This window comes from Hippoglossus stenolepis, chromosome 8 (assembly GCF_022539355.2).
Source record: "Hippoglossus stenolepis isolate QCI-W04-F060 chromosome 8, HSTE1.2, whole genome shotgun sequence".
In the NCBI taxonomy this organism is placed as follows: Eukaryota; Metazoa; Chordata; class Actinopteri; order Pleuronectiformes; family Pleuronectidae; genus Hippoglossus; species Hippoglossus stenolepis.
The window spans coordinates 13,029,657-13,042,148 of NC_061490.1; the positions used below are offsets into that span (position 1 = coordinate 13,029,657).

Here is a 12,492-nt window from a genome sequence, read left to right on the forward strand (position 1 = left end):
TGTATGAATGTTGATTAATGTACAGTCCTTTTTTTCAAATAAAGAATAAATCTAAATCTACTGCAACAGGGAAGGTAAAAGCAGGTAATTACCTGGAGACCCGAGCTGAGAGGGAGCCCCTGACAATGGCTCACTAATACACAACAATTTTGTGAGAACCTCCTTAAATCCTACAATAGGCGATGCACAGAACACTGCAACAACATGGCCAAAAACCTGTTAATTAAATACAATCATCTCAGAAATCAAATCCCTCAGTATATGAACACCTTCCAAAGTTTGTCAGCCTGAATGATTGATTTATATTTTATAAATGTTAAACCATGTTTCAGATTTCATTAACAAGTACTGCTCAACACAAAATTATAATATCAAAGGCAAGTTTTATTTTATATGTAGACATCATGGGAAATTTCTATTTCTTTCCATGCCAAAACAGTGGATAGAGGTAGAAGGGCACATGTTTTATATGTTAAGACGCTGAATGTGAAAACGCACAGAAACAGTTCTTTTTTTTTTTAACAAATGGACCTTGTGTTTATTTTACAGTAGTAATGAAGATTTTCAGTCACTTATAGTGCAACCAGAGCTACTCAAATACCCAGTTTGATAATGGAGATGGGATACTGTACTGTACTGATCTAAATCTACGGGTGTGTAATGAAATCATTCAGTATTCACAAATAATACATTGAATTGTACTCGAGTGGATTTAAATGTTTTTTACATTCCAATTTGAAATAGTAACTCTTGTAAGGTGCTAAACACTGTCAACCAGCATCAGTGTAAAATCCAATTATCACGTTTCAGTGATGATGAATTGCCAAAAAAATAGTGGACTTTGAATCGATTACAGCAAAACATACATTTCAGATCATTAATTTGGTGTTTGTCTTGCCACTGTAAAAAATTATTAATGACAAAACATCACATAAATCCAAATCTAATTTATTACGGAATTCACCATTGAAACAATTGTGAACTGACAGCTGTTTCTCCCTCTTTGCAATAATTACTCTTAATATTTAAACTTTAATTTACAGGAAATGCTCACTGTGAAATGACCTTAAGTGTAACCATCACAATTGAGTTTTTTTGAGACACTTTTTCTCTGACCAAATTATCACAATGAGAACTTTACTTACAACATACTTGGACCCAGTCAACGGCCCTGTGAATACAAGTGCTTCCTCTCAGGATTATACTGTGTAGTCAGCTTTTCGTTGTATATTCTGACACATGTGAGCACAACAACTCCCACTGCCCCGGCACAGCTCCGCCCCAAGAGCAAAAACTTGAGTTTCTTTGCAGTATCTTCAAAGATGTTGCTCTGTGTTTTGGGAGTGAGGTCACATTGTTGAGTCTACCTTAAGCACAAACTAGGCCTAGAATACCAAGACAGCAGACATGCAGACTGTACTCATAAAAGGCACACAGTAAACTGTACATGAAGGAACACAGTTCAAATGGTTCAGGACATATGAGCGGAACTATAAAAAAGTACTAATATTATCTAAATCTAACTGTCATTGGCAATGAATGAAATGTAGATCACAGAACCTCATTCATCTCCACCGCTCAGAAGTTATTCAAATCATGGAAATATTTGAATAACTTAAATACAATTAAGAAAAAGGAAAAAAATAAGCGGAAACTGATTTAATGACACGTGTATACACCCTCTGTTTCAAACAGCCTAATGTGAAGCTGAACCACTATAAAAAGGTGCATCAAATGTGCGGACGATATCATTATGTTTTAGTCTCTAATGCCCATCCACTTACTTGTAATATGGCACAACTGAGGGTCAAATAAATGAGGTTCCATTGATTAAAAATTATATAGATATATATATATACTTATATATAAAAAAACCTAACCAAGTCTTGCTAATGTAAAAATTTCAAATCTCTCCTTGTGCATGTTGCAAGTAATGCATTTGTAGATCCAGCTCTCGAGGGAGAGAGCACCCACATATCATGCACTGGAGAAGTCGTTCTGGGGCAAAAGGCAAACGGGTCCCGAGTTTGTGAGGTTCTGTCCGAGGGGTGAGTTGAGGTAGGGGCAGGGTCTGTGGCATGTGGGGCCTCTCGCTCATAATTGCCTGTGGTGCGAAAAAAATATTTGGGTGTGGAGGTCTTGGAAGTGCACCAACTGCGATAGAGTGAAGAGGGTGGGTGCCAGGCAAAGCAAGAGGAGGGAGGGGAGCAAGTGACTGGGAGAAAAAAGGCGAGGGCTGATTAATGATTATTTGAGTGCCTGTTACAATTGGTTGTTGCTGTAGCTCTGGTCCATTCCCTGGTTTGAGTTGCCCAGTGATCAGCGTTTGGGGACCCACAGGATTACTTTGGAAGCCCCATATTGAAGTCCCTATCCCCTGGCCAAAACGATGTGGATCGTATTGAATGGAGATGGGAAGCTTCTGTGTCGCTGTCTGACTTTGTAAATTGGTCCAGCCAGATGACACCTGCTTCTGCTGCAGCTGAAAATCTTGATTTACTAATTTCTCAGTGGAATTTATAGTCTTTGGAATTCCTGGTGCTGTTTTTATGTCCCACAAGGTGCTACCTACTGCAAGAGAAACAGGAGTCGAAATTGGCACCGCACTGCTTTGGTCTTTTTGAGCTGATGCACCTGCTAAGCCCGAGGCCCACGGCTTCTCCGGCTGGCTAACAGTCGACGGTATTACTTGAAGATTACTCATATCCCACACTCTATTGTCCTCTTTTTTAGGAGGTGTGGAAGGCTCTTTTTGTGTTGCTCTCCAAATTAGCTCTTGACCAAGCTTATTTGGAATGCTTTGTGAATTTGCAGAGGGTCTGATGCTCCACAGAGCCGCCCCATCGATGAAGGAGGGAATAGAAAAATCATGTTGCAGGGAGCTTGTGGAAGCTACCACTGTGGACATGGGTGCCATGCTCCATGTAATAGGCATGGGCTGCCTGTGCTGCTCCATCTCACTCACTGCTAATGGACTGGATTTTTTTGGCACAGATGCCAGGTGGGAGCTGACAAAAGAAGCTGTGCTCTCTTTCATGTGTGACGACTCTAAGCTCTGAGCCGATGCAGGGCCTGGCTGAGTTATCAGAGGGCTGTCTGCCCAGCATGGACTCCTCTGATGGTGCTGCTGCAGACCTGCCTGCAGCGGACTATCAAACTGCGCTTGCCGTGGAGCTGCGTGTTGCTGCTGTGACGATGGGACAGGCATGACTTCTCCACCGTCCACCTTCCACTGCACCGGCTGAGATTGCAGCTCGGACATCCACGGCTCCTTCATCTGCCTGCTTTGTAAATCCATGTGCGACAAGACCATGGAAGACTGTGGCTGCACTGCCCTTCTGTGCAACTCAGGGTCACTTAGTGCAGAAACTGGAAATTGAGTTGGCAGAGAATTAAGCATCCCTGAGCCCCCTAACGGTCTGGACCAGCCCAACATGAGCCTCCCCCCTCTCCTCCCCCTGTTACCCCTTCCTCTCATCCTAGCACTAATCGCGAGAGAATTATACTGGCTGAAACCTTGGCGCTTGCGAGTGTGAATTTTCTGGTGAACTAGCAGGCTACTAAACCAGGAGAAGGTTTTGTGACACTCATCGCAGCGATGAGGTCTCTCTCCTGTGTGTGTGTTCATGTGATCACGGAGCAGATAGGCCAACCCAAAGCTCTTATCACACAGGTGACACTTGTGAGGTTTGTCACCATTGTGCGACAGCATATGCTGCTGCAGCTGGGACTCGTTGCTGTAGCCTTTGCGGCAGCTGGTGCAGCGGAATGGTTTCTCCTGATGCAGCTTTTGATGGGTTCTCATGTTCTGCAGGAAGGCAAAGTCCTTCCCACAGTCGGGGCATTTGTATGGCTTTTGGCCAGTATGAATGATAACATGCTGCTGCAAGTAGCTACTGAATCTAAAGCCTTTGCCACATACTTTGCACTGGTAAGGCTTGTCCTTGGAATGTATGCGCATATGCAGTTCTAACACTGAGCGATGGCGGAACGTTTTTCCACACTCAGAACATTTGTGTGTCTTAATACCTATGCCATCGCTTCTCCATTTTTCCTGCACATTATCACTACTTTGCAGATTCAATTGATTTTTAGATGGTGCTGCCACCTTTTCTAAATATGCTACCAATTTGTGGACACTTAACAGGTGTATCTTTAAACTGGATTCATCACGATAAACACACGGGCAGTGTGGACACGCGTGTCCTGTTTCCCAGTGCTTGTTAATGTCCTTTGGGGGTTTGGGTATTCTGTCCAGCGTTTCATACTCGGCCTCGTGAATGAGCATGTGGGCTCTCAGGTTAGCTGGTGAGCTGTAGGTCTGCGAACAAAGAGGGCATCTGAATGTGCGTTTTGTTTCCTCACTTTGGTGTGAATTCTCTTTTCCTAGCCCCTTTAGTTCCTCCTGTACTGGCGTCGGCTTGCAGGGCTGCTCAATGGGGGAGTTGGTTTCACTTAGTCTATGCTGGCGGCAGTGTGCCTTCATGTTCTGGGCGAAGGCAAATTTTTTACCACATTCAGGGCAGCGGAAGGGCTTCTGGCCCGTGTGAAGATACTGATGCTGATGGAGGAGGCTGCTATACTTGAAGGTCTTGCCGCAGATGGTGCACAGGTGAGAGCGTGTGCTGTCTGTGTGCTTGCGACGGTGGTCTTCCATGACAGAGTAGTGTTTGAAAACCAAGCCGCACTCTGGGCATTCATAGGGCTTGAGGGCGGTGTGACATCGCTGATGATAGCGCAGGTCGGTGGTGTTTGGAAAGGTCTTATTGCACTCTTGGCACGTAAACATGCTCTCCTGGGAGTGGGTCTTCATGTGCTTTGTGATAGACATCCTAAACTGGAAATCTTGGCGGCACAGGGGGCAGTGGTAAGGCTTTTCGACTGTATTGCTGCAGCTGTGGTCCCTCAGCTTATCCACTGTGGAGAAGATCCTTCGACATTCTGCACATTGAACACTACCCTCCTCCTTCGTTTGCACCTCCTTCTTTGGAGTAACAAGTTCCTCCTCCTTCTCTTTATGTTCATTTCTGTGTTTGATGAGGCTGCTGCGGTGCTGAAAGGTAAGGCCGCATTCTTTACAGGTGAGGGGCGTGAGCTCGTCCTCGTGCGCATGAAAGTGGCGGTGAAGGTTGAAAGTCTCGCGGCGGTTAAACCTCATGCCGCACTCCTTACACACCAGACGGCACTTTTTCTGCTTGGCTGCCAGATCAGCGTCCTCCCCTCGGTCTGCCTCCTCCTCGTCTTCAACCGCGTCCTCCGTCCCGTCTGCGTCTCCTAACTTCTCCTCAGGAACTTCCTTCTCTGTGCTCCTCTCAGAGTTCTGCACCACAGGCATTTCCTTCTCTGTGCTCTTCTGTGAGTTCTGCTCCTCAGGAACCTTCTCTGTGCTCCTCTGCTCCTCAGGCACCATCTCTGTGCTCCTCTGTGGGTTCTCCTCCTCAGGCACCTCCTTCGGATCAGCGGCTACAGTACCAACATGTGCATCCTGCTGCACCTTATCAGCCCTTTCTGTAACATTACTGGGGTCTGGAAGAGGGAAAAAAAACCATCTTAATAGTAATAACTAATAACAAACAAACATATGCATCAATCTCAATGTTGATAACAAAACAAAGTGCGTGCAGCTAACACATGTATCCCCCGTAAGTACAGATAACACTGCAGGATGCTAGTGCTAGCTTGGGTTTGTTATGGTAAGTAACGTTAGCAGAGTAGACAGGGTGTAATGAACCTTTAGTGGGGGCTACATCCCAGGTTAGCCGGAAAGCTAAAGCTAATAGTAAAATACATTATCAACGTTAGCATACCACTCTTTTCATTTCCCTCCTTGTGTGATTTCGCCTCCTCCTCCTCCTCGCCGTCTTCGGCTTCCGACCAGTCGAAATCCCGCTGCTTGCTCCCCGTCACCTCGGCCATTTTTCCGGCCGTCTTCTGGTCCTCCGGTGAATTACATGTCGTTTTGTCTGCTCCAGCACCGGACTCGACACTAACCTCAGAATGGCTGGCGACACCGCCGCTGTCCTCGCCCGCACCGACTCTCCGCTCATCGTCGCGGCTCTCGGTGCTTTCGCTCCGTGTGGGTTCGTCTTTCAGCTTCAGGCTGCGTCCGCGCTCCGCCGCCTCGCTCCTCTCCGCACAAGTCTCCACATCCTCCGCAGGGTATTTCTGTCGTATGGGAGACTCCGACGGGTCTGCGGCGGCCATGTTTCACCCATGCACCCCCTCGTCCAGAGCACACAGATCATGCTAGATGCTAACCAGCCGAACAAGGAAGCAGACTTCCGGTCGAGACTTTCAAAATAAGACGGTCTCTACTGACAGTTGGCTGCGGTTCATTATTTCAGAAAATATAATTGGACACATAAAGTGATTATTTCCTTTTCTGCTCCTGCTGTGATTTTGTTGTTTAACACACCAAACACCTTCCTCACCACTTAATGAATCAAACATACATAAACTTTTCAGCCCAACCACTAACAATACTTTAACTTGTTTTACTTGATCAATGACAAATCCACAAGTCAGGTGTTGATTTACTTGCAGTCAGTTTCTGACTTTTATTAAATTTGAGTTACATTTCATCAGAACATTGGCTATCTACAAAATATAGCTTGTGCAAAACTATGTAGATGGCCATATGCTGTTAGCAACAATCTAGAAACATCCATCATACTGCATGCAAGATTATAATAATAAATAGCCCCTACATACATGTGTATGCTTTTAAAGTCCACTAGAAACATATGAAGGTTAGTCTGAAGCCTACTAGGAGGTTTGATGTCTGATGGATTTTGTCTTTCTTATCAGCCAATCTGTCATTTTTTTAATGTAGCATTTGTGTCTCAAAACGCACTGAACAGAACACATTCTAACTTTATTGTCCAGCCAAAGCTGGAAAAGTATGTATCATGAAACTGTTAAAAAAGCACAAGCATACATTATCAGGTCATTACAACAGCTGTATAACTACAATGTATGGTAACAACTGCAGATTATAAGTACTTTATGACAATGCAGTTAGTGTATCAGGAGAGTTGAGACAGTACTGAACCAGTAAGAGCATCATGAGCTTTGCAGCACTTCTGCAAATCATGTACAGGGACATGCATATTAAACAGCACCTACATTATGTTGTCAGAATATTGAAAGTCATGAGTGAGGCTGTCACTCCACAGAAGTCTTTCAGCACATGTTCATATGTAAGAGGAACCAAGATAATGTTAAGGCCATACCATTATCTCATATGTAAATTTCTTTTCAGTTTTAGTCCTTCAAAGACAAAACGTAAGTGCAAGATGAATCACTGGTTTGGAGCAGGCAGTAAAACTCCAAACAACTCAGTTCATTTTTACAGAAATACTGTCAGTAGAAAAAGAGCATATTTTCTTGTCACATTTTGAAATTCCAAATAAGCTTAATGTGCACTTTGAGTTTTTAAGTACTTTGTTCTCAACGTCGTCTTCTGCGTCTGTGATCGACAGCTCTGCCTCGCCGCGGCCTCTGCACACTACCGTTTGTGTTTGTGGGTGGATCAGAAGGAAAAGTGCCACGTATGTCAGGGGACGATGGAGCAGGTGCCACCGCTAACGCTGACTGATTATTTGGATGCTGGGTGACCTGCGGTTGCTGCTGTATTTGTGTTTGTGGCTGTTGTTGTACATGGGACTGCTGTGGTGTTTCAATACGCTGCTTCTGTTGTGGTTCTATAGGTTCCAGCTGCTGCAGAGCTGGCTGTGCCTGTAAGTGCTGTTGCGATGTTTGTGATTGATGCACTTGTTGTACCCGATGTTGCTGTGGTTGTTGCTGGGCCTCAAGCACTCCTAGCAGCCTTTGTAAGAGGACATTGTTTTGTTGTAGGCTCACTGTTAATGCCTCTTGTGAAGCAACAAGTGTCCTCATGTCCTGTCTGAAACCTTCCCCAAAATCCTGCAGACTCTTTTCAACCCTGTTTCCCAGTTGTATTGCTGCTTCCCCTAAACCTCGCAGCTCATCTTCCAGCCAGGAGGTGCGTGGAGGGGCTTCAAGAGGACCCTGCTGGGCTCCAAGCGATGGCTGAGGACTACTGGGTTGAGGGCTGCCATTGAGGAAAGGAGCACTGTAGAGCGGGGAAGGAGGCAGCCATCGTTCGGATGGAGGGGGTGGCCCAATTCCTAGACCCAGTCCTAATCCCAATTTGTCCTCCATGCTGTTCTCTACTGATTCACATTCAGGTTCTCCCATGTCTCTCTCACGTTCTTGATTGTCCTCGTCTTTTTCTAAACCATCTCTCTCTGATCCTTCCATTCCTACACCTGAAAAAAAACAAACATTTAATTGGACAGAAGCACAGTGGATATTAGTTGCATGGATAGACTCTACAAAGCCATTCAGTTGAGTAATTAGAAAACTTATTTTTACCTGTATCTGAGTCAGGGAAACATGGGAAACTGGGCTTTGGTCGGGTGTTTTGCTTTTGTCTGGCTTGCTGAAGTCTGGAGCTTTGCTGCGAAGGACGTCCAAGCATTGAGGCCCCTCTGCTGGATGGCAAGTAACAGGTTCGGTGCCTGGCATCTGCCAGCCTGCCGCCATTCCGCCTCTTTAAGTCATCCCAGCGCTTCTTCACCTCACGGAGAGTGCGCGGGACTCTGGATACAGCATTGACTCTCTCCAGGATTCCTGCCCAGATGCGCTCTCGCTCCCGCCGCCGGAGCCTCCCCGCAGGACCAAAGAGCTCTCCCTCACACCGAGTGACTTCTGACACCAACACCTCCAGCTCCGCTCCACTGAAACGACTCTTTCTTTTCCCAGAGCCACCAGCAGCCAGTGCAGCTGACATAGCCCTGTCTGTAGAGAGATGGGTAAGATGACAGCCCAAAGGGAGAGGAAAATACAAAGTGAGGCTAAATATACCATGTGTGGAAGAGAAATTAACTTCTGAGTTTTATTTTTTTAACTGTGCTGAGCCTAACATTTTGCCTGCCATGGACCACTAAGAAAAAATGTATTTATCTTATAGTCTTCCTTGAGGGATTATAGTGGGTCTTCTGTACACCTCTGTTGTCATTAAATAAAGTGTATATATTATATACACTATTCTCATTTGGATCCACATCCACAAATAAACATGGTAAATAGCTGATGCTGGTTTCCCATAATATTCTGAATCCAATTCAGGCTTACTTTGCTCGATGGACAAGAGGTCGTCTGAGGACATGCCAGGTGCCATGATGTTCGGATGCACCACTACCACGTTGAACGGGAGCCCCCCAGGTAATCCAGTGCTCTGGTCACAGCTGCCCTCCGAGTCGTCATCCTCCCTGGGGAAGCCGTTTTCTGAGCCTCCCCCTCCAAAGGGTCCCTCTGGAGACTCCACTTTGATGTGCATGGGAGGTGATTGCTCGTACAGCAGCCCCCCCTCCTCGTAGTACTCAGTCATGGGTCAGACCTGATTTACAGCAGAACTGACTGGTGGGCCAATTCTGATTGGGACAGCTGCCTCCCCATCCACACGAGTTCAAGGTCTAACTGAGCCTGCTGCTGGAGACATGACTCTACAGTGAACAGCATCAAACTGTTATGGGCTGTGACTGCCTATGATGAGCAAAGTATCTGTTAATGTTTTTTTTTTAACTTTTCTTCATGTGAATCAATTCATGGCTGCAGCTCAGAGGGAGGTTCAGTCATGTAGTGTATGACTGGAGCAGTGAGTCCTCTGGCAAGCTGCAGCCACTTTAATCCATTTCAGTCATCTTCATGTATGCTGATGTGCAACTGAAAACATCTGCACACCGAGTTTTAAAAGCACCTGGAGCGGGCTGGCGAGCTACATCTCACCGTGCAGCTGTTCTACAGTGAGAAGCATCATCCAGGCAGAGCATCGCCTCCAGAGCTGAAATGCAACAACAAAACATAACACTGCTTACAACCGCGTCGCATTGTCACACAGCCGCGTTCGCATTTCTCGGCGACGCCGGCTTCTCTATTCTGTCGCATCGATGCGCATTTTCGTCTGCACCACGTCCGCAACGGCTGCGCATTCCGCATACATTAGGTGCTGATCTTGCAATGGAGCTAGCTGTTAGCTGTTAGCCTCGGATGAAGCGGCGGCTCTATGTGAGGTGTCAGCGTCAGCTGTGCGCAGACGAAGAGAAAGCGGACACTGCTGTGTGTCTCTTACCTCGTGATAACAGCACATGGGCGGCAAAACAACAGCAAAACACAGGCGGAGCAGCTGTTCGCCCAGCAGCCGATACACAAACCCACCACCGGCGCTTTCCGATGACGTCACCGAGGGGGCTACGCTCGGGCCCAATCAAAAGGTCGGACATGTTGAACAAATGGACTTCATGTGTGTTTGTGTTCTGAAATGAAGCGGTTTGTTTTCATCTATAAGTTTGAATGTATGAAAACACAGCCTCTATTTACAGTGTTTCTTAAAAGACACTTTATTGTTGTACAAATCCCTGATGTACATGGAGAAGAAAACAACTTTATTGATGCCTTAGAATTATTAAAAGCCCCTTAACTATTATTCATTTTATTTATTGTTATATAACTGTCTACATTATGTGCTCTGGTCTGTGTAGGGCCTAAAGGAGACACGATTTAACTGCCATTTGTCGTTGTAAATCTGTACATCAATAAAGAAGAAAAAGATATGGAGCTGTAAACTCAAAGAAAGGATCTGACTAACACTGTTCACCTGTTCACCTCAGATAAGCTCATTCCAGTTACACCTAGAGAGTCAAAGCAGATCAGCTGAATATGGAGAATTTACAATAAAGTCTATTAATGATGCATTAACAAATATCTGTCTCAGTATTTTGTGTCAATTTCCCTTTATAATCCCCATCATTTTACATAACATCTTTCAGAAACTATCAGAAATGATCAGGAATGCACCCAAGATTAAGATTTTATTGAGTTTGCGACAACAATAATCTAAAAAGCAGTAGGTTAAAGGCTAAATATTCATTGTGGCACATTGTCCTTAGAAGTAAATACTTGTTAAAGTCTAATACCACTGCAAATATACACTTGAACACAACATATTATTTTTGTCTGCGTCTCCTCCTCAGTATCTCTCTTCAGTATTTAATGCACAGGTAGTTATGTAAAGGTAAGTGTACACAACACATGTGTACACCAGACTGCTGTTTCCCAGCGCTCAGTGCATGGAAAAATCCTTGAGAGATAGTCAGGAAAAAAAGCTGAGGAGTGCTGTATATTCACACTCTGCATCTCCTCCTGTTGCATAATATAATCATGAAGTACTTCATAGTCCTGGCCCTGTTTGCTGCAGCTTGTAAGTTCGAGCATATTTTGTTAATTTGTTGCTCTTAAACAAGAGTAAGTTTGAGTTCTTAAAATTGTTAAGAACTCTCTGTTTGTATTGAAGTTGCTGCTCCCATTGATGAGGATGACAAGATTAAAAAGTCATCTTCACTGTTTCTTCAGGTGGACGCATCAAACCTGAGGACACCTCTGTCTGTGTCCTATCAGGGAGACTCTGGTTAACTTATATGTTTCTGCACATCCACAGATAACAGGTTGAAAAGGCAGTGTTCAGTATTTGACAAATAAACATTTATGGATTCCACAAAAACAATTATGGCATTGGAGGGATTTTAAGTGAATGATTATTGAAGAATCCTTCATTTATAAATAAAGGTAAAAAACTGACTGCATGTTGCTCAAATCAGAAAAAATATACACTTTACAATTTAGGAGATCTCAGTCACGTTGGATATAAAAGATATAAATACTGTTCATCATACTTTGGATATTTACAACGAATTTTGCCTAGAGATACACTACCGTTCAAAAGTTTGGGGTCACTTAGAAATTTCCTTATTTTTCAAAGAAAAGCACTGTTTTTTTCAATGAAGATAACATTAAATTAATCAGAAATACACTCTATACATTGTTAATGTGGTAAATGACTATTCTAGGTGGAAACGTCTGGTTTTTAATGAAATATCTACATAGGTGTATAGAGGCCCATTTCCAGCAACTATCACTCCAGTGTTCTAATGGTACATTGTGTTTGCTAATCGCCTTCGAAGACTAATGGATGATTAGAAAACCCTTGAAAACCCTTGTGCAATTATGTTAGCACAGCTGAAAACTGTTTTGCTGGTGAGAGAAGCTATAAAACTGGCCTTCCTTTGAGCTAGTTGAGTATCTGGAGCATCACATTTGTGGGTTCGATTATACTCTCAAAATGGCCAGAAAAAGAGAACTTTCATGTGAAACTCGCCAGTCTATTCTTGTTCTTAGAAATTAAGGCTATTCCATGCGAGAAATTGCAAAGAAACTGAAAATTTCCTACAACGGTGTGTACTACTCCCTTCAGAGAACAGCACAAACGGGCTCTAACCAGAGTAGAAAGAGAAGTGGGAGGCCCCGGTGCACAACTCAGCAAGAAGACAAGTATATTAGAGTCTCTAGTTTGAGAAATAGACGCCTCACAGGTCCTCAACTGGCAGCTTCTTTAAATGGTACCCGCAAAAC

The 12,492-nt window shown here is 44.4% G+C and overlaps 2 protein-coding genes across 2 annotated transcripts; both read right to left on the reverse strand.

The window, feature by feature from the left end:
• Positions 1-363: 363 nt before the first annotated feature.
• zgc:66448 (uncharacterized protein LOC327401 homolog) lies at positions 364-6,421 on the reverse strand. Its single transcript, XM_035162515.1, has 2 exons — positions 5,808-6,421; positions 364-5,526 (listed from the first exon to the last, which is right to left on the reverse strand). The coding sequence occupies exons 1-2, from the start codon at positions 6,202-6,204 to the stop codon at positions 1,904-1,906; spliced, it is 4,020 nt and encodes a 1,339-aa protein (XP_035018406.1). The 5' UTR covers positions 6,205-6,421; the 3' UTR covers positions 364-1,903.
• A 107-nt stretch (positions 6,422-6,528) lies between these two features.
• Positions 6,529-10,280, reverse strand: si:ch211-261d7.3 (PAX-interacting protein 1). The gene is made up of 4 exons (XM_035162524.2): positions 10,157-10,280; positions 9,160-9,868; positions 8,398-8,823; positions 6,529-8,291 (listed from the first exon to the last, which is right to left on the reverse strand). The coding sequence occupies exons 2-4, from the start codon at positions 9,413-9,415 to the stop codon at positions 7,450-7,452; spliced, it is 1,524 nt and encodes a 507-aa protein (XP_035018415.1). The 5' UTR covers positions 9,416-9,868; positions 10,157-10,280; the 3' UTR covers positions 6,529-7,449.
• Between the last annotated feature and the right edge of the window lie 2,212 nt (positions 10,281-12,492).